The sequence below is a fragment of the Chenopodium quinoa genome, unplaced genomic scaffold, assembly GCF_001683475.1.
Source record: "Chenopodium quinoa cultivar QQ74 unplaced genomic scaffold, ASM168347v1, whole genome shotgun sequence".
Lineage (NCBI taxonomy): Eukaryota > Viridiplantae > Streptophyta > Magnoliopsida > Caryophyllales > Amaranthaceae > Chenopodium > Chenopodium quinoa.
Window position 1 is genome coordinate 2431857 of NW_018742244.1, and position 22056 is coordinate 2453912.

Consider the following 22056-nt stretch of genomic DNA (forward strand, 5'->3'; position numbering starts at 1 on the left):
GAAATATTTCTTAAGATTATCTACATTCCAAGTTCGAGGCAACGGTTGTCCGTCCGGTGTTTCCAAACGGTAGGTACCGTCCCTGACCTCTTCACAGATTCGGTAGGGTCCTTCCCAGTTGGGAGTTAGTTTGCCAGACTCATTAGCCTTACCAACTGCTTCCATTTTTCTAAGCACAAAGTCCCCCACTTTGAGTGGACGCCTGTGTACTTTTTTGTTGTATGATCTAGTCATTCTCAGGCGGTAAATTTCATGGCGCAAGACAGCATTGCCCCTCCTTTCAGGAAGTGAGTCTAATGCCAGGCGCATGGCTTCCCAGTTTGCCTCTTCGTCATATAGCATTACCCAAAGAGTCGGATCGTAGTGTTCTATTGGAAGAACAGCTTCCGCACCATAAGTTAGGAGGAATGGAGTTTCTCCAGTCGCCCCTTTTTCAGTCGTCCTAATGGCCCAGAGAACATGTGGTAATTCATCCGCCCATAGGCCGCCTGCTCGTTCAATTTTTTTCTTGAGACCGTCTGAGATGATTTTATTAAAGGCTTCTACCTGGCCGTTTGCTTGTGGACGGCCGACAGATGCAAAGTAGTGTGCAATTCCTTGGTCACCCAACCAGCTTTTGAGAAAAGGCGTCTCAAATTGGGGACCATTATCAAAAACCATAGACATGGGAACCCCGAACCGAGTGATGACATTTTTCCAAATGAATGAAATTACATCCTTCGTCTTGATTCCCTTTACAGCCTCCGCCTCTACCCATTTAGTGAAGTAGTCGACGGCAACAAGTATGTACCTCCTTCCGCCTGTAGCAGGCGTATATGGACCCAGAATATCCATGCCCCACTTAGCAAACGGTAGTGGGCTATGAATGGTAGTGAGGTCAGTAGCCGGACGGTGAATTAGTTTGCCAAACCTTTGGCACTTGTCACATTTTTTCACCATCACCATCGCATCTGCTTCTAAAGTAGGCCAAAAGTAGCCCTGCCGCCTTGCCCGTTGAGCAAGCGTCCTACCGCCTATATGGGAAGCACAGTAACCAGAGTGAAGATCGTCTAGAATCTCTCGCCCCTTTTCTGGAGTAACACACTTTAAGAAGGGTTGAAGGTACCCCCTTTTGTGAAGTTCTCCCTTTATTATTTCAAAACTGGTTGCTCGTTTTTTCAGTGCTGCCGCCTGTTGATGATCATCCGGCAGGGAACTGTTTTTCAGATATGCCCTGATTGGATCCATCCAGGTTGAGCTTCTGTCTAGGATTCCAATAGGGTCTTCCTCGATGCTTCTCTTCTCCATTACTTCCCAAAATACAGTTCGAGGAGTATCACAGGAGGCGGATGATGCTAACTTTGACAGTGCATCCGCCTGGTTGTTTTCTGATCTCGGCACTTGGATCAGATGGAAATCCTCAAGGGAGCCGACTGCTTGTCGGACCTCCTGTAAATACTTGATCATGGTCGGATGGGTTGCTTCGTATTCGCCATTGTACTGACTCACTATCAATTGTGAATCGGAACAGGCGTCTATTTTTCTTGCCCCTGCCGCGTTGCACATGCGGATTCCGGCTAGTAAAGCTTCATATTCTGCCTCATTGTTTGAGGCCTGAAAACTGAAGCGTAGAGCATACTCGTACCTGTCGCCCTCTGGCTGCTGGCTACTGACATATGACGCCTGCTCCACAACCATTTGAAGTAGAGCTTCCGTCCACATATACCTTCCAGACTTGGTCTGTAACTTGAGAGTCAGGAGGACGAGTCATCTCAACAATAAAGTCAGCAAAGGCTTGCCCCTTCACTGCTTTTCTAGGCTCGAAAGTAACTTCGAGGCTCTGTATTTCTATGGCCCATTTGATCATTCGGCCTGACGACTCCATGATGGTCAGTGGCCGCTTGATAGGTTGGTCTGTATACACGACGACTGCATGTGCCAAAAAGTAGGGCTTCAATTTTTTAACAGCCATGAAGAGTGCAAGACCAAATTTCTCCACTAAGGGATACCTCAACTCGGCATTTTTCAGTACATGACTGACAAAGTAGACCGGGAGCTGACAGCCGTCTCTTTCAGCAAGGAGAACAGCGCTTAACGCATGATCAGAGACGGCCAGGTACATGTAGAGTACTTCTTTGGGCAAAGGGCTGACCAGCCTTGGCAAGGAATGCAAGTGAACTTTCAATTTCTGGAAGGCGGCCTCAGCATCCGGCCCCCATTCAAACCTTGCCTTTTTCTTAATTGCCTGGAAAAAGTATAAGCATTTGTCGCCTGATCGGCTTAGAAATCTTCCCAAGGCCGCCAGACAACCTGTTAACTTCTGAACCTCTCGGATGGTACGAGGCGACTGCATGTCAATGACCGCCTGCACCTTCTCAGGGTTCGCCTCTATTCCTCTCTGATTGATAAGGAATCCGAGAAATTTCCCAGACTCAACTCCAAAGACACATTTCTTGGGATTGAGCATGACATGGTGCCGCCTGAGTGTGGCGAAAGTTTCTCGGAGGTCCGACAGATGATCTTTCTGAAGTTTAGACTTGACAATCATATCATCAATATATGCCTCGACATTTCTCCCAATTTGATCAAAGAACACAGTGTTTATCATTCGCTGGAAAGTGGCCGGGGCATTCTTAAGACCAAACGGCATGACCGTGTAACAGTATAACCCCTGATCAGTGACGAAGGCCGTCTTCTCCTGATCTTTCTTCCATAAAGGAATTTGATGGAAACCAGAGTAGGCGTCCATAAAGCTCATCAAAGCATGGCCGGCTGTTGAGTCGACCAGGTTATCAATTTTAGGCAGAGGGTAACTGTCTTTGGGGCACGCCTTGTTTAAGTCTGTGTAGTCTACACACATTCGCCAGGTGCCATTCGGCTTTTTAACAAGCACCACATTTGCAACCCAGTCTGGGAAGTAACATTGCCGAATGAACCCTGCATCAAGTAATTTTTTAACTTCGGCGGCTGCCGCCTGACTTCTTTCTTCGCCATGGTTCCGCTTCTTCTGCCTTACCGGCTTCTTTTTTGGATCCACGGCCAGTTTATGTACCGCCAGATCAGGACTAATGCCTGGCATTTCATGGACTTCGAATGCAAAGATGTCCTTGTATTCTTTCAATAGTGTGTGAAAGTCGTCACCCAGGACTCTTAGAGCAGTCGTCCCAACTTTGACTGTTCGGTCAGGATGCGAGTCGTCTAAGATCAGGTCCGTATGCTCACCAGCCGGCTGAGGGCGGAATTCATCCGACCGCTCCTCTGCCAGTGATTGCTATTTTCTGTCTTTTCTTGCGGCCCCTGCCTGGGATGTCTTTCTCTTCTTGCCGCCTGCTTCTTGAACAGGTGCACTCTCCTTGACATTGTCAAGGTCTATTTTTCCACCACTCGACCCAGTGGCCATAACAGTGGGCTTGACATCCGAGAGATAGCACTCTCGGGCCATCCTCTGATCTCCCCTTAGGGACCCGACTGTTCCATTATCCCTCTCAAACTTGAGCAACATAAGAGATGGGATAATAACAGCCTTGGAATTATTCAGGGTTGGTCGTCCCAGAATCATGTTGTAGGCCGAGAGTTCTTTTACTACCAGGAACCGGACTACCATGTGTCATCCTTCCCCTTTTTCGCCCAGGCAGATGGGTAAATCCACTTGTCCCACTGGGTGGACGACTCCTCCTCCAAACCCTACTAAAGGGTGGGATGCCGAATGTATGCAATCAGTCTGATATTTTAGTTTCGACAGACATTTGCTACTGATGAGATCTGAGGAGCTTCCGATATCTATGAGGATTCGGCCAACTCTCTGGTTGGCCACTTTACATTCAATAACGATAGGGTCGTCATGCGGCCCTCTTACCCCTCCAAGATCTTCTTCAGTGATGACAATCTCAGGAAATGAATATTTGGAGGGCCGTTCTTGGTGAACGGAATTTACATCTAACCGTCTGATATTGTCTTTGTTGCCCCTAATAGTGGGGCCGCCTCCTGAGAAGCCGCCTGCAATGGTGTAGACGACTGCATCATCTGTATCGGAGCTGTCGGCCTTTTGATTCTTTTTGGCCGACTGCTTTTTTGAGGAAGTGTTCCCCGTAGATTTCTTGACATAAGTGTCAAGATCACCTTGCTCAGCCAGGCGGTCCAGATACCGCATGAGACTGATGCATTCATTGGTGTGATGACCAACATCTTCATGATAAGCACATAATTTTTCTTGGTTCCGGTTGTTTGCAGAACCCTTCATGGGGACCGGCTTCTCAATTGAGATTCGTCCCTTGATTTCCTTTAGGATAAACTGGTTATCCTTGTTAAACGCATACTTTGGGGAGTATGGTTTGAATTCTTTTTTCTTTTTCTGGGCCGGCTGTTTAGAGGAATCAGCCGCCCAGACCTCTTTTCTCTTCTCGTCTTTGTTTGACGACTGTTTCTGTCGTCCTTCTCTTTTGTCGAACCTTTTCCCGTCCGACTGTTTTCCCGTACTACAAAGATCAGTCGCCTGTATATAGGCTTCCGCTTCAATCAAGGCCTCTTGAAGAGTCGCCACCCTCTTTCGGACCAAATCAAATTTGAAGGTCGACCCGTCTTTGAGACCTCTGAAAAAGTCAGTATAGGCTACTTCATCCGGTAACCCTTGAATCTGTATTCTCATCAGGTTAAACCGCCTGATGTAAGAACGAAGCCCCTCCTTCTCGCCCTGCTGAATTGTTCCTAAATCAAGGGTCGTCTTCTTCGCAGGGATGTTCATGGCGAAGTTGGAGGTGAATAAGTAAGCAAGCGTCCTGAAGCTATTTACACAACCAGTCGGCAGGTTGCCGAACCATTGTTGTGCGATTCCTTTGAGAGTCGCTGGGAAACACTTGCACCAAGTGGGATCATCCAACCCTTGAAGGTACATCAGGTTGGTGAATGCCATCAGATGGTCTTCTGGGTTAGTAGTGCCGTCATAGGCGCCTACTAATACATTTTTCACTTTGGCCGGCTGAGCGGCTTCAGTAATTTCCTTGGAGAAGGCCGATGGCTGTTCGCCAAGTCTAAGCAACCGTAGCTGCCAGTCCATAGGTTGGACGTTTTTTGCTGCATGTCCACCAAACGGAGGTGGCTGTAAAAAATACTGTCGTTGCGGTACAAACGGTAAGTTTGGTACCGCCTGGTCGCTATGAAAGCCGGACTGACGGGAGGTGCCGCCTGACTGACTCTCATGATACGACTAAGTATGCCTCATCGAGGTATTTCGCAGACTGTCTTGGAAGTTTGAAGTAGAGGCCGACTCGTCTGTGTATGTTTTCCTCGACCCGTCCGCCTGAACATGACGAACAGGTTTCCTATTTCCTGGAGTAGGAAAACGGTATTTTGTGAAATCAAGGGCAGGTGGCTCCCACTTCCTAGATTTAGGATGAGGGGTCGCCTCTCGCCCTTGAGCTGGTTTCCTCTTCAGTGAAGTGGAGGGTTTCTTAGCCGACTGCTCCGTCCAGAGCAGGCGGCTTCTTGTTGATCAACTCTTGAATTTCTCCCTTGAAGTCCCTCATGAAGGTCATGAGTTCGTTCCTTGTGATGGGAGCAGACCCATCAGTCGGCTGCTGCCGAACAGGCGGTGCGCCTGCTGGCTCACTTCCAGTTTGAAGATGTTCCCGTTCCCTCCTTTCGGTATGACGGGTACGTCGGGCCCTTAGGGTCCCGTCTGAAGCTGTGTGAGCTTCAACTTCAAATTCATTCTCAGTATCGTGGTCCGACTTAACTTGAGGGTCGTTTAGGGGACGCCTCTCTTCAGGAGTCGGTACAAACGTGGATGCCATCTCAGAAGTACTCTCCCCACAGACGACGCCAAATGTTTCGGGGTTTTCTGATGTCCTGCGGGAGAGTTACAATTCCGAGACTGGAACCGGACGCCTGTACCTGCAAAACAACGGAGACTCCTGGTGGTGGGAGCTCCGCCTCCAACGGTCAAGTTAGTACTTGATTAAGGAGTAATTAATGCGGAAATCAAAGTGATTGGATCTCTCTAGGTGAGAGTGTTTAATGTGTGTAATCTGCGTGTAATCCCCCTTAATGAGGATTAAGGGAGGTATTTATAACCTCGGGAAACGTGCCAATCTAGGTTTAGGTTAACCTTGGGCTGATTGGGCTTCCCTCGGAAGTTGGGCCTAGGTGACCGGTTATCCCAGGTGTCATGGGAAGGACACGCGTCGTGTCGTAATTGGTCCATGGTGGACGGATCATTGCTTGACACGTGGCAGGCTCCTATTGACCCATGTGACGGACACATGGCGGAACCTGATTGGTCCACTTGTCAGATGGTGATTGGTGGGAGCAAAATCCCCTAATCAATAAGTACTTTAGAATGTCAGAGTTTAATTTTCATAAATCTTGAACATTAATATCTCCAACAATCAAATAATTTACGTCGCAAGCACGCTCATGCTAAATTTGACTCCAAAAATACTTCTTCCGTTTACTCTTGATACATGATGTGTACAAGGCACTTCTTAATGGTGAGACTATGAATATAAGATGTGACCCAACTATTCTTAATGGAGAGACCGAGAGACTAAGAATAAAAATTTCATACCCTCTAGAAAAATGAACAGTGTGAATATGTGACACGGTGGTAAGTCTCAAACTGTGGTTTGAATCATGTACAATGATAGAAGACCACTTCATCCCTTGACAAATGACAATTCAGCAAATCTAAATTGGACAGAATAATATCAGTTATTTCCGTTCTCCCTAAATAATAAACCACATTTTTTTTTATAATATCCTCTGTATCTGTATCTTACCGAAATAAGTTAATTGTGTAATTTTCCTACATATTAAAAAAACACTGCCCTCCCAATTTGTTAGATTGTGTTACCCACCCTTTAATAATTTTGAAAGGAAAAAAAAATTAGGACATAAACTTAAGGCTTGAAAGCATAATAAAATAATCTAAATTGCACTCTTCAACTCATGTATTAGGTACTACAGGATTCCGAGTGGACAAAGAATTACAGAAGATTTTTGTCTTCTGCAAATTCTAGTTTAAATTAATGTTGCAAAAACAAATAAAAATCTTGAAGACATGATCATTCACTTGAACTATTACCCATTGCCATCAAAAATTCTCCTTCACAAACTACCTCACCATCAACATATGCTTTGCCTTCCATTTTTGCTATACCAAAGCGTTTTTGTAGTTTGACGAGTGTCATTCTCATCACCAAAGTGTCCCCAGCAATCACTGGCTTCCTGAATCTTACTTTGTCAATACCAGCAAAGAAGAAATTGTCACGGGAACCACCAACTTCTGGTTGCAGCATGACCAGACCACCAACTTGTGCCATTGCCTAAATGCAGGTAATAAACTTATTGTCAATGTCATTGTTAATCCCAATTTGAGGTCTTATAGATAGAACCCATAGAAGATTAGATAAAAAGGGGAAAAAATGAAGCCCTCAAATTTAACAGAAAAAATCGATAAATAGCTGATTGTTGTTGCACAATACAAACAGAGCATAAATAGATTTAGGACAATTAATAAAGGATTTCAATTCAAATTCTTATTCTGCTTAATCTCGGTTCACCCATTGAAGACAAAATTGTCTAACTCACAAGGACAAACTCCTGGTGGTCCTCTCTTAAACAAAAAGAGCACACCACTATTGAAATCTTTTATAATGGAGCATTCTTACAAAGATTAATCTATGGAGGAAGAAAGAAACAAATCGAACAATCTTTTGAGGCAAAAGCTCTGCTTGTTTGACTAAGAATGACCTAGCTTGATGAAGTCCAAAGCAATAACTAAAAATGTGGAGTATTTTTTATTTTTGCATTCTTCCTCTCAAGAAATTTTGTAAAAAGGTCGAATGGAGATGCTTTCCTATATACAGGGAACATTACCATATAAGATATGATATACACCTTCCCAACAACATACAAACTGGGCACTAACAAATGCAAAAGGGGAATTAAATGATGTATACATCACAATTGAGTTGGCCAGGTTGCAAACTATTACTACTCCAGAGGTGACTTCTATTCAGATTTCTCATAGACCGCAAAACTGTCTAAACCTTAATTTTCATTACCTCCATATTACCACACAAGCTCTACGAGCAAGGTAAAATATGCTAGAGTACAGTTATATACAAGATCATTTTAAAAATATAACTTTATAAGATTGAGACATCCAACTCAACTTTCAACATTATAATAACGTCAGCAAAGGTTTAAATTTTGGTAAGGGGTACTCAAAATAGGAAAGGTAATTGATATCCAAACTTCCTTTATTTATTGTTTTTTTTTTTTTATTATTATATGAATTCTCTTCCCCCACCCCCCACCCCCAAAAAAAAAAAAAAAAAAAAAAAAAAAAATCCATTTAGGATTTCCTATAATCCTTCTACTACATCATTTCCAGCTCCAACTTGGATCCAGAGTATTTATTGCATTTCCCTCAACCACTACCAACCTCACACCAATCTGGCAGTCCACCATAAGTCATGTCAGATTCAAAACTGACACTAGACCCATACCATTGCCACCATCACCTTTCAACCACCACAGAGTGTCAAAGCCCAAGCACACTCTCACTTGACAATACACCACCAACAACTCAAGCCCTCTTCTCTAACCACCCAATATAAAGCACATGCACGACTTTCCACCAACCACAACCCACCTTATACCCAACACCAGAAAATCCTAAACCCAAAACATCACAACCTCCACAGAGAAGAAAGAGAAAGAGAGAACTAACCACTTAATCAGCACCACACCAGAACAAGACATACGCAAAGCACATGCACGACTTTCCACCAACCACAACCCACCTTATACCCAACACCAGAAAATCAAAAACCCAAAAGACCACAACCTCCATAGAGAAGAAAGAGAAAGAGAGAAATAACTTCTTAATCAGCACCACACCAGAACAAGACATAGGCAAAAACTCAAAAAAGAAATCTAACTCTATGGAGGTTGGTTGTTGTGGTTCTAAAAACCTCCAAGCAACTCTGACCACCATAAACTTGAATATAATATATTTCTTCACACCTCCAACATACCCTAAGTAAACACTATTGTTTCAAAACATTAATAATTTATGTCAGAAAATTCAAATGATTCAAGCCATTTAAGGTCTACAATTGGTAATCCATGTATTAATAAATGCTACAGATTACGTTCCTATTTTTCATATCATGTCAATTGCCCTTCATAAAGGTCTACAGTTGGTAATCAATGGAAATCCCCCCAAACTAATGCAAACCCATGAACATATACATCTTATTCCCCAAACCACACACAACATTCCAATTAATTTCCCTTGCATGATTTGGGCTGGTGCTCCATAGGCAAAAGCCTCTGCTTTGCAATAGCTTTGTTTGTCAAATCACTCATTATGGTTCGAATTCTCTCACATTTATGTATGTTATGGTATCTATCAAAATAAGATCAGAAAATTTTACATCACCAAATCTCTTTGGCTCATGACAACAGGTTAACATACTGAAGGTTCATTGGAATTATAAAAGTTTGCACCATCATAGTATCCAATAATCAGGAAAACTGTATACATACACCACTTCTACCTTAACTTTCAAAGAGGACAAAGACCCTAAGTAATATCCTTAATGCCAACCAGATGAGTTTTAAACAGCACCTAAACAAATCATAAGCTAATTCAATCCAAGGAACAACTCCCCACACACGCACCAAGCCACAAAAGAAAATCAGACCTAAGGGAAGGATCCATATCCCACTCAAATTTACTCCATTGTCCCTAAAGCAATATCATAGAAGTTCACAAACAGAAAACAAACCATTATTTTCAATAATTACAAGCAAACCTTCATACTAAAAACCCAAAACAGATAGCACAGACTACAATCTCACGAAAATTCAACAATGTGGCAATATATATCACAATTTTCCATTAAATGAAGATTGATAACAATACAATTAAAAACACGAAACTGAAAACAAAGTTCATACCTCAACCATGAGAACACCAGGCATAATAGGCCTCTCAGGAAAATGGCCAGGAAAGAAATTATCATTAATTGTCACATTCTTAATCGCAACTGCGGAAACTCCTGGATTATACTCTACCACTCTATCCACTAGCAAAAACGGAAACCTATACACAATATCAACACCCAATTCAATATCTCCAAACCCTAAACCCTATATTCAAAAATTAAACCAAAAAGAGGCAAAAATTGAAGCAATTTAAGAACATACAAACTCACCTGTGTGGCAAAATGTCGCGAATCTGATTAATATCCATAACAGTGGGAAATGCCGGAATTCCTGCACCCAAAAAAAAATCATAAATTTCAATCATCAAAATTAACGATATCTGCAATTGATGAAAAGCAATTAATGAGAATACGAACGCTTTTCAATGGGAATTTCATCGGTGGAATTGCTAGCAGAAGCGTCGGAAGAAGCGCGGGTGACGAAAGAGGGAGGAATTGAGGAGGAGAGAGAAAGAGATCTGAATTTTAAGAGGGGAATTGGGGGAGAGAAGTTGGGAGAGAGAGTGCGATTGGTGCGATGAGAGAGAGAAGAGTGGGAATTGAGAGGAGAGGTGAGGGAGTGAGAGAGAGCTGTTGACGCCATTGTTGTTGAGGAGAGAGAAAATCGAGGTTGAGTTGAAGGAGGAAGATAATGAAGGAGAAGAAGATGATGAAGAAGTATCAGTGAGTGTGGGCGTGAAAGAGTAAGTAGTTCAACTGAAAGAGGAAATAACTCAAATCAAGGGCGATAATAACGAGGATCAACAAGAGTTTGCACTTTGTTAATGTCAACAACGTTAAGCTGTTAAGGCTTAAGCTTAAGGCTCTGTTAATATGTTTGGTTCCTCTTCAACGGACCAATAAAGCTATAAAATTTGAACCGCAATAACTAATCATCATGCGCCAACTAACTAGAATAATTACTTTTATACCAATTAATTAAGCGTGTATTTTGCAAAGTGAAAATACAAGTTTATCTTCCTAATAAGCCTTAAGTATTTAACCAGGGTTCTATTAAAAAAAAAAAAAAAAACAAAGTATTTAACTAGGGTTAAAATGGTAATTTACATTACATAAGTATGGGTAATATGGTAATTTCATGAGTTTACATTCTACCACCAGAAATTTTTGTTATTTAAAGCGTCGATATCACGGGCCTGTTCTCATTGACTGAACTCAGCTGAACTGAACTGAACTGAAATGAATATTTTATAAGAGAAGAAAATTAAGAGCTGAACTGAACTGAACTGAATTGAAACGTAAGAGAACAGACCCTTAATGGAGGATAAAGTTTGAAGGGCTATAATGGAAAAAATCATTCGTAATGAAAACTTTAATGGAAAAAAAAAATAAAAATTCAATCTTAATAAAAGCCTCAATAGAGGATATAATCATCTCGACCCTTTGAGATTGACAATATCCTTAATTTCATCCTTTCTAATACAGTAGGGTTCTCGTTTGATTTAGCGGTGAAGTCCCTGGGGATGGTGGTGTTTGGTGAAAATCACGCAAGGAATAAAAAGTCAGCTTCAATGGAGGAAGAAGGAGAAATCCATTTTCAATGGAGAATGAAGCTTAACTCTATTAATTAGATAAATTGAAGAAAAGGACAGCTAGAAGACACTATATAAAAAAAAAATACACTCCCTTCGTATTTTATTACTTGTTTCGTTTCTCCATGCGCGGAGTTTTAGGAGAAATTGTAGAAAGTACTTTGTACAGTAATAAAATAGGGAGGAAATAAGGTTGGTGAAAGAATAAAGTGATAGTTGAGAGGATAGAGAATATGAAAAATATTTAAGTATAATAATTATGAGATTCACTTGGAGAAATAAATTAGTAAAATATTATGAAAAGTTTTTAATAAATGGAAATAGTGCAATACTCCATAATACGGAATAATATACGCCCTCAAAAGCATGTTTGTCATAAGATAAACTAGGGCGTCTTCCTAAGCTTTTAGCCCTTTACTCCCCGATCTCTGATCTTCACTTTATTTTTATTTATTTAATTTTTTTTTTTTTTGGTGTGAAAGATGGTAAAGCTTGAAACATAGAACAATAAAATTAAGAAATAAACCTAGGAATAGACAAGTAGTAACCCCTATGATGTCTTCTCTAAGAGAATTTCATATTTTGACGGGGAGTCATCAAAATACTTGACTCTCTCATTATGGCGAACACCTGAATTCGCTAATCGATCCGCTTCTATATTCCCCTTTCTATAATAATGAAAAATACAAGAGTTTTGACCAAAAGAATTAATAATCCTACAACACTCCCGGATTATGTTAATACACTCGCCTCTTTACACTTGATCGTTTTGCAGCGCTTCAATACATGCCTTATTGTCCATTTAGGTAGATTATTCAATACATTATCCAATCTTCACTTTATTAATATGCCAATATGATACTCCCTCCCTCTCTAAATTACATTTCTACTTCTAGCATTTATTTCTCACATAATATAGAGAAGTAGGAATGTAATGTAGAATCTGTTCACATTTACTAAACTGAACTGAACTAAAATGAATATTTTACGAGAGAAGAAAATTAAGAGTTGAACTAAACTAAATTGAAGTTAACAAACCCTTAGAGACGGAGGGAGTAGTTTTTTGTTTTATCGAATGTAAGGTTTTTTTTTTTTTTTTTTTTTTTGGAAATAGGTTAATTTATTGTTCAATACTTTGTACAGTTATTTCCGTTACATATTATTTTTCCACTCTACTTTATGTCAAATCGTTGCAAATAATATACTCGTATAACGGATGTAGTATATAGAATGAGACGGTACCAAAAAAAAGTGTTAATTTGTAGACAATATTTTAAAACTAAAAGAAATAAAGATGATTGAAAACAAAAATGAGACAACGCACACATAAATACATAATGTTATTACACATTTACACATCTTTTGGATGATCGGTAATCCTTTCATTGAGTTAATGAGCAAATAAACAGCTTCGTACAAAGAAGCCGTAAGAATGGCTATATCTCCAATACAGGCTTCTCATATCTATATCTCCCGATTCTCCCCAACAATGGCCCTCACATCATTTTGGCTACTAACAACAATCAACAATACATGCAGCAATCAAGCAAGCAAAACATCATGCTCACAAGGTGTTCGTCAAAATGTCAAAGAGACCAAGAGCGAAGCATCATGCCCACAAGGTGTTTGTCAAAATGTCTAGGAGGGCATATGCACAGGTAAGCTCCATAAACTCCATCAATTAAATGTGAATGGTTTAATTCTACACACACCACTTTAAGCTAACATTGTATTCTTAATTATACTCTATATTTTAGCGATGAAATAAGTCAATTACCACTTTTAATTCTATGTGTTCTCTATGTTCACTGTCCTTCTTTTGCAAGCACTTCAATTAGATAATTCAATTTACAGAGGACTTTGGATAGATGGAAACAAACTAGGGAGCATCAACAATCTAATGGAAGTACTACGTAAAATTGTGGTTTAAAGGTACACCCGAGTACTCGACCCAACAATATTCTAGGTTGTACATGGTACACGTTTATAATAGACTAATACACTTGTTGCTTGTTATACGTGGTTGTAGAACAGAGCCCTATAGTTAAATTAATACTCCATAGTAACAACTAACAAAGTAACCCTCTTTCTACTCTATTCCCTTCACCTCCCTAATCCTCTCTTATTTTTTTTCATTTATGTGCTCGAATTCGAGACTTTCACCACTCGTTATTGAAAATAAATCAAACCTCACTAAAATGGGGAATATTGCATTCATACTCCCTTGATTTCTAACTTAATTACTATTACCAAGACAATTTTTTAAGAAAATAAAATTACTAGCAATTATGACATATAATAATGCTAGTGAAAGTGGTAGAAAAGAGTGTAGTAATAAAATGTTGACGCAAGACCATAATACGTAATATAAAAATGTTCACAGCATAATATAATATATACGGACAACGGACTACAAAGTATATTACAGATACAGTATAAAATTTGCAAGTGTGAAGTGCCAATAACCTAAATCTCAGGGAATCTAATGTCTATTCAGTTAATTCATGTACCAAGTATATTAAATATCACCAAGTCAAAAATATTTACGAGTATAGCGATAACTTCACGTTCTTCCACTTCACAATATTACACTACAGTACACTACTACACTTTGTTGGGATTTGATTGGATGATTGTCACGTGACATGTTGACACTCCATCTGGTAGATTACTTACTACGTATTTGTAAATTGTAATGACACTCATACCAATATGCCAATATTTCATCTCCCAGAAAATGTATTTACGACAAATTTGTTGCATTTAATGTCTAGTTTAAAATAGTGCAATTAAATCAAAGATAATTAATGATCGAAAGACAACCCAAATAATCTTGAAAAGCAATCTAATATACCCAAAGTTTTGACACTGACAACTCACTACGTTATTTTCAACTAATTTGTTCCTTTGCATTCCTTAAAAAAAGCAAGTCTTGTGTAAAAAAAAAAAAAAAAAGAAAGAAGAAAAGGCAACTCTAACCCACAAGTGAAAAGGGAGAGAGAGAGATGGATGTGTCAGGAGCTCTTTCACTGGTGAAATCTGTGATCGAAGTGTTGGGTTCTCCCATTTGGTGGAGGATTGAAGGTGTATTGGGTTTGGAATCCCGGCTGGACAAACTCAGAGAAACCATGTCCACTATTGAGGCTGTGCTCCTTGATGCTGAAGAACAAGAGCAGCTGCAGCACTATCGTTGTAGCCGTGTTGAACGTAACAGGCTTCAGAGGCTTAAGGAGGCTCTTTACCGATGTGATGACTTGTTTGACGAGATTGCCACTCTTGGTCATCTCAAAGAGCTCAACTCATGTAACAACAAGGTGTGTAATGAGGCATGCCTTTTCTTCTCTCGCTCTAATCAACTTAATTCTGCTTTCAATTGGTCGCAAGAGATGGACAACATATTGGAGATGTTGGAGGACATTGTGAAAGATCATCGCCATAACTTTAGCTTGAGACACCCTGTTGGTCTCGATGCTAAGCAGATGAGAATTGATGCAAGGGAAACTCATTCCTTTGTGTGTGAGGAGAAAGATGAGATCATTGGGAGGGCTGATGATAAGCAGAAAGTGATAGATAAGTTACTCAACACTGCTGTTGAGCAGGATGTTTTTGTTGTCAGCATAGTTGGGATTGGAGGCTTGGGGAAAACTACTCTAGCCCAACAGGTTTATAATGATGAGATGATTGTGAAGAAATTCACTCGGAAGTTGTGGGTTTGTGTCTCTGATGATTTTAATGTCAAAGTGCTTCTTGGTAAAATCCTTGCAGCTGCAAACCCTAAAAACCCTGTAATCAAGCATGGTTTGAGTAAGGACCACCTCCAGATGAAACTTCGAGAAGAACTGGATGGGCAGAATTATCTCCTTGTTTTGGATGATGTATGGAATGAGGATCTTGGTAAGTGGCTTGAGTTGAGAAATCTGTTGAGCGGAGATGGGCGGGTTTGCAAAATTTTAGTGACTACTCGGTCCAAAAAGGTAGCTGATGTTGTGGGAAGTCATTGCCCTCACTGGACACATGAATTGATGGGTCTCTCAGATGAAGATTCGTGGACATTGTTTCAGAGAATGGCACTCAAACATGAGGAACACCCACTGAAATCACACTTAATTGATGTCGGAAAAGATATTGTTCGTAAGTGTGCCAATGTTCCACTAGCCATAAGAGTGGTTGGAAGTCTTCTTCGAGGTCAGGGGAAAAGTAAGTGGAAAATTTTGAAAAATACTGACTTGGCAAACATTGTACAAGACGAAATCAATGGCATAATACCTGTGTTGAAGATCAGTTATAATTACCTTCCGTTCCATTTGAAGAGTTGCTTTAGTTATTGTGCTGTATTACCTAAGGATTACATGATTACCAAGGAGCACTTGATCTGTCTCTGGATGGCTCAAGGCTTCATTATGCCGTCAGATGGAGAGAGCTTTGAAGATGTCGGTGAAGAGTATTTTGAGCAATTGCTACAGAGATGCTTCTTCCAAGATGACGAACTAGCCAAGGGTACTGATGAAATTAGATCATTTAAAATGCATGATCTGATTCATGATCTTGCCAAAGAGGTAGCAGGCAAAGAAATATTGTCGTGCAATTATAGCAAACGATGTTTTAACGAAAAAACTCGCCATGTATTTATTAGTGGAAGTATTCCTAAAGAATTTCTTGGTGATTTGACCAAGATGAAAAGGGTGCGTACATTTCTATGTTATGTTCTTCCTTTCTCTTTCAAAAGTCTTGTTGTGGAGGTATCAAAAATGAAGTACTTGAGGGTATTGTGTTTGACTCATAATATGAAAACGTTGCCAAGCCAGTTAGGTGAATTTCTAAGGTATCTTGACCTCTCATTTAGTGATCATCTCTGTGTATTGCCCTCATCCATTACCAAGCTTTATAACTTACAAACTTTAGAGTTGTTTAGCTGTACGAAACTATTAAGGCTGCCAAGGGATTTGAGCAAATTAGTTAATCTTAGGCACCTTAATATATCTGGTTGCAAGAGTTTGACACACATGCCTCCAGGGATGAATAGCATGAAATCTCTGCAAAAGTTGACAATGTTTGTGGTTAGTGGAAGTGGAAGAAGCAATGCTTCTTGGAATTTATGGTCAACTGGTGTTGGGCAGCTTGAAGATTTGGATGATTTCACCAATTATACTCACACAATGGAAATTATAGTTAAAAAAGGTGTGGGATACGTTGCAATAGAAGCGACAGGAGGGGGAATGCTATTAAATTGTCAAAATTTGTTGGAAATTGAGTACCGGTGGGAAGAGAAGAATAATAATGCAGAAGAATTGCTACAAGGCTTACAACCCCACTCTAATCTTAGAAAGTTAGAGTTGTGTGAATATCCAGGAGTGAGGCTCCCAATCTGGATGATGAATCTCAATACTTGTCTCCCAAATCTTGTTCGTATTGGGTTACATTTTTGTCAAAGGTTGGAGCATCTTACATTGATGAGTCAACTGCGCCATTTGAAAGTCCTTGAATTGGCTGTTTTGAATGAAGTGGAGTATGTGGAGGGTAGTAGTAGTAATAATAGTGGAGATGAAGATGAGTCGGTATTCTTTCCATCCCTTGAAAAGCTGAAGCTTTTCATAATGCCAAAGTTAAATGGATGGTGGAAGTCGTCATCAGAATCAAGGAAAGGTGAGAGTCCACAAGCAGCAAAGCTCTCTCATCTTAATATACGATATTGTTCAAACTTGAAAACTTTTCCTTTCTGTCCAGAATTTGATGGAGTGCTGGGCTCATCAATGAATCTCAGTACTTGTCTTCCAAATCTTGTTAAAATTAAAATATATAAGTGTTACAGATTGGAGTATCTTCCATGGATGCGTCAACTGCGCCATTTGAAAGTCCTTGAATTAGAAGGATTGGATGTAGTGGAGTATGTGGAGAGTAGATGTAATACTATTGGTGGAGCAGATGATGATGAGTTGTTATTCTTTCCATCCCTTGAAAAGTTGAAGCTTATCAAAATGCCAAAGTTGAAGGGATGGTGGAAGTCGGAATCAGAATGTGAGACACCACAAGCACTAATGCTTTCTCATCTTATAATTTTAAATTGTCCAAATTTGACAACTTTTCCTTTGTGTCCGGGACTGGAAGAATTGGAATTGATCGATTTTAATGAAGCACTAGGCCCAATTATGAGAGAGACTACTCATGATTTGTCTAATGAAAAACAGCAGCAGCAAGACGACAAAGTAAGGCCGGGAAGATTGAGGGAAGTGAAGAAGATAGATAACGTGGGATATCTAAATTCTATGCCCATCCACTCTTTCCATCATCTTTCTAATCTCTGTAATTGCAATGACGACAAAATGGAGAGATTGAACATAGGAGCTGCGGGGGAGGTGTTCCGAAGCTGTCGCCTGTCCTCTCTTCGCTGCCTTATAATTGAGAAATGCCGTAAATTAAAGAGCATATCAGGACGAGGAGTGTGGGAGCATTTCACTGCCCTTGAGAGTCTAAAATTGTATGACCTTGAAGAGTTGGAATTGGAGGGTGAAGATGATGTCATCAACAATGAAAGCACAGAAGAAGGATGCATTAAAAATGAAGTAGAGATGCCATGGAGACACATTGCTCCCACTCTCCGTTCCTTAGAATAAAAAGATCTACCAAAGGTGGTGAAGCTGCCAAAGGGGATTGGATGCTTATCATCTCTCCATTCCCTGACTATTCAAAATTGTTCGAAATTGAAAACAATGCCAGAAGAGATGCGGAACCTCACCTCCTTAATTCATCTTGATATTAGGGGGTGTAGAATGGAATTAAAGAAAAGATGCAAGAACCCGAATGGCGCTGACTGGCCCAATATTCAACATATCCCGAACATAGGTAAGAAAGAAAGAATAGGGGTTGTAATTTTCTTTTCACTTTAGATTCTGCAACAATTTTGAACGCTGCCTGCTTATCATTTTTTTTCTACTCTATTTGATTCAGATATTTAAAATCACAACAAGAATTCTTTGAGTCAATGCTCATATACTGCTCGATTAATAAAAGGTAATATCTGATTACATACAAAAATGGTGTTATATGATAAGGAAGAGAAGGATTTTTACTTAATTATGTACATAATTTTTCAAAAAGAATATGCATGATTTTTATTTATTTTTCTATATTTTTTATTCAAAAAACAAAAACTTGAGGATATATTTCTGTGTATAAGAAAATCCTTACAGGACTAAATTAGTTTAGGAAAGCACATTGTTTTTACCATTTCCCTATTCTCTGGTTAATTTTCTTGTCTTTAGAAGTATTGTGTTTGTGCATCTGACTACCAAAATATTGTTTTGTTAACTTCCCTTTCTTATTACAAAGAATGATACAGGTATGTACTCTATTCTTGTTTAAATAAATGAAACGTTTTGACTTTTTTGGAGTTTTAGGAAAATTAGTTAAATTTATTACGGAATAAAAAAAAATTAAATAAAAAAAGGTAGGAGGGTATAAATTGAGGAGAGAGAAGAGACTAAGGGATTTTGTGGGAACCATAGCTAGTAGAATGTATTAAAAAATAGAGAGAATATCATTAAAAATAGAAGGAAGTTACTAAAAAAGGAAATGTTTTATTTATTTAAACATGGTCGGAAAAGGAAAATGCTTCATCTATTTAAACATGGAGGGAGTAATTTGCATGAATGACCATTCTGTAAGTCTACTGCTTTATTTCTTACGTGGCATTTATGCTTCTTTATATAGGAACGCACATAATGATAGTGATAGTAATGAGCCCGATGTAAATAAGGGCTTTTCGAAGATCATAAACTAAAAAGTCAGAGAACTACCAACTGAAGCAGAGAAATGTTCAATGTATGTAACATAAATCAAGTGATCTGTTTTGCTGTATCCTTATTGTTATCTGAAGCTTAGGTTGGTTAACAGAGAGATACCAGGAAATGGAGTACATGAAATGCAGGTTATTATATGTTATCCTTGCTGCCTCCCCAACCTATTTGTATGTATATATATATATATATATTTTATCTTGTCTAGTTCTTTATGGGTACTTGATGTATATTTCGTGCTTTTCTTCAGATTTTCATGCAAATAAAATATCAATGAAGGGGTGATATTACATTCTGCTTGATGATGAGATAGCTTGCAATGCGTTAAGAAATATCTAATCCTTATCTTAACAACACGAAACTATATTCACTCCTTAATAAAGAGTTGAAGTTGAAAATTCCTGCAAGCTAGGCCTGTAAGTCAACTGATTCTGATTCAACGCATTAGTAAAACCATCAGTGTTGCTTTAGTTCTTTTCGTTGGATCCACATGTTTGGCTAACTGGCAGGTCTAGTTTCATGTAACAGTTCATCTGAACTGGATTATCGGAAGCCCTCTCTTAGGTTCATGTTTTGCTTGCATTTCAGAGACAAGAGTACTGATAAAAACATCAGAATCTCAAAACCTTTTCTTTGACTTCAGGTCTAGAGAGTTTGTTGGTGATGTAATGCATTTGATGCTCCAATTCCTGAAAACAAATGGAGCTACATGTTCTAAGAGGGAGGGGTAGCAGAATTGCAGTGACTACTAGAGGTGTGGCAAATATTGCACTAAGCCACGACATATGAAACGAAGAGGCCTTTCCAGGATAGTCTTGTTATTGGTTGAGTGACACATGAACCAGGGTAGCATCAAATAATGCACACCTGGTCGATATAAGAGATATTGTAGACTTGGGGTGGCAAGTGTGCCAGCATTCTACTTTCTATAAGGGACGTTGGAAGTCTGCTTCAAAATCAAGGTGAAATCAGGTGGCAATACTTGAAAATTACTGATTTCGGAATTTGAACAAGATGTGAATAGGATTGTACCTGTGTTGGAGATGAGTTATTGTAGACAGAATATGCATGATGTGATTCTTGATGATCTTAAGAAGTAACAAGGAATGTAAATTATATTCAGTTAGCATTCTGAAATATAAACTTCTTGTCCATTTATTAACCAAGAATCCAAGATGGAAAGGTTGTGTACAATTTACTGATGTATCCCTTTTATTACACTGGATTTTTCTGATTATAGCAGGGTACTCTTAATCTCATATAGCACAACCTACCTGACCTAGAATATTTCAACCTGTCGTTCATATAACCTCCAATCCCGTCATTTCCAGCTAAAAGGGTCGAATAGTGGCACGATTGGTCTATACTGGAACACGGAATTCGTTTGTAAGTGTGCCAATGTTCCAATAGGCTAATAGCCATACAATGGTGTTTACATTGCTCTTCAAAATTGTTGGACCAAACTAGCCAATTTAAATTAGTTTTGCTCAGAATTGGACCAATGAAAGACGCTAGTAGGGAACACTTTTTATGTAAAAGAAATAAGACTAGTTTCCTCTCAGAGCTAAAACTCAAATCAAGACATCTTAGGTAGATTTGATTCATCTTGCTCAACTTCACCTCTTTTAATTGGTTTAAATGTAAATTACTCATTAACCTCCACAAAATAGATACAAAGTACTTCGTAATATGTACATCGTATTTATTGAGGATTTAGGTTAATATACTTAGAAATTTATTTTCTTCGTTTTGCCTAATACCAATCGATTAAAAGAGCCACTTTTACACCAATCAACTAAAATGTGTAGTTTCTAAATTCACTAGTATTAAATCTTTTACTTCCTCGGTCTCTTAAAGTCTGGTCTCATTCGCCCTCATCTCTAGTTTTTACTTTGTTAAGAATTGTATTGTCAAAAAAAAAAAGATTTATTTATATATAATTGTAGGTTTTTTTTTTGTTTTTTGTTTCTTTTTTTTTATGTTTTTTTTAAGAAAACTAAACTGTACTCCATAGCTAAAAACTTTAAAAAATAAATGAGGTTATAAAAGAAGTAGAGATAAAGTGCAGGGTCCATTCCATCTAAAAATGAAAATAGAGCAATCTTTTCACGTACATTGACTCGTGGAATGAAGGTCTTATAGCCACGCTTTTAAAGGGAGGAATGCGAAGAGCCGAAGAGCTTAAGAGACACACATGAGTACATGACACATCAAATGTTGTACATCAAACCGACTTAACACATTTTTTTTAAATGATAAGTAGTAAGACCCTGACCGAACTTCAACCCTCACGTTTTTTTGATACGGTATTTACGGGTCAGACACTTTAAGAATGAGGGGAGAAGGATAAGGGATCCACACCTCAAAGTGCCTCTAGTGGGAATTGAACACTATTAGGTGTCTAACCCGCAAACCATCTTAAATTCTTAACGCTATTAGGTCTATTACTACGTAATTTATGTGCGTATACAACGAAGCCTCTTAAGAAAGTCATAGGCCTAAAAAAAACACTCATACCATTTTGGCTACCAATGACTTCATACAAAGAATTCTCCTAAGGGCGATAATGCCTTCTCTTATATATGTGCATGTGCCCAATAAAAACATTGGATTATCATTTTGGCTTCTAAAAACAATCAAACGTACATTATATGCAGTCAACAAAACTCCACTACCCCTTTACCTCGAATCCAGTGAAAAATTTCAAGTAAAGAAGCATATGCCCGTAAGGTGTTTGTG

General features: G+C 39.2%; 2 protein-coding genes across 3 annotated transcripts; one reads left to right on the plus strand and one right to left on the minus strand.

The window, feature by feature from the left end:
• Positions 1–6881: 6881 nt before the first annotated feature.
• Positions 6882–10779, minus strand: LOC110740055 (3-hydroxyacyl-[acyl-carrier-protein] dehydratase FabZ-like). The gene is made up of 4 exons (XM_021920545.1): positions 10350–10779; positions 10203–10263; positions 9946–10090; positions 6882–7298 (listed from the first exon to the last, which is right to left on the minus strand). Exons 1-4 carry the CDS (start codon positions 10573–10575, stop codon positions 7038–7040), a joined length of 693 nt encoding a protein of 230 aa, XP_021776237.1. The 5' UTR covers positions 10576–10779; the 3' UTR covers positions 6882–7037.
• Positions 10780–12589: 1810 nt separating this feature from the next.
• LOC110740062 (putative disease resistance protein RGA1) lies at positions 12590–19524 on the plus strand. Of its 2 annotated transcripts, XM_021920563.1 has the most exons (3): positions 12590–18364; positions 18470–18532; positions 19232–19524. In XM_021920563.1, exon 1 carries the CDS (start codon positions 14530–14532, stop codon positions 18133–18135), a length of 3606 nt encoding a protein of 1201 aa, XP_021776255.1. In that variant the 5' UTR covers positions 12590–14529; the 3' UTR covers positions 18136–18364; positions 18470–18532; positions 19232–19524. The 2 variants fall into 2 exon arrangements, with proteins under 2 accessions (XP_021776255.1, XP_021776247.1); XM_021920555.1 differs by having other exon boundaries at positions 18470–19524.
• The last annotated feature ends 2532 nt before the right edge of the window (positions 19525–22056 follow it).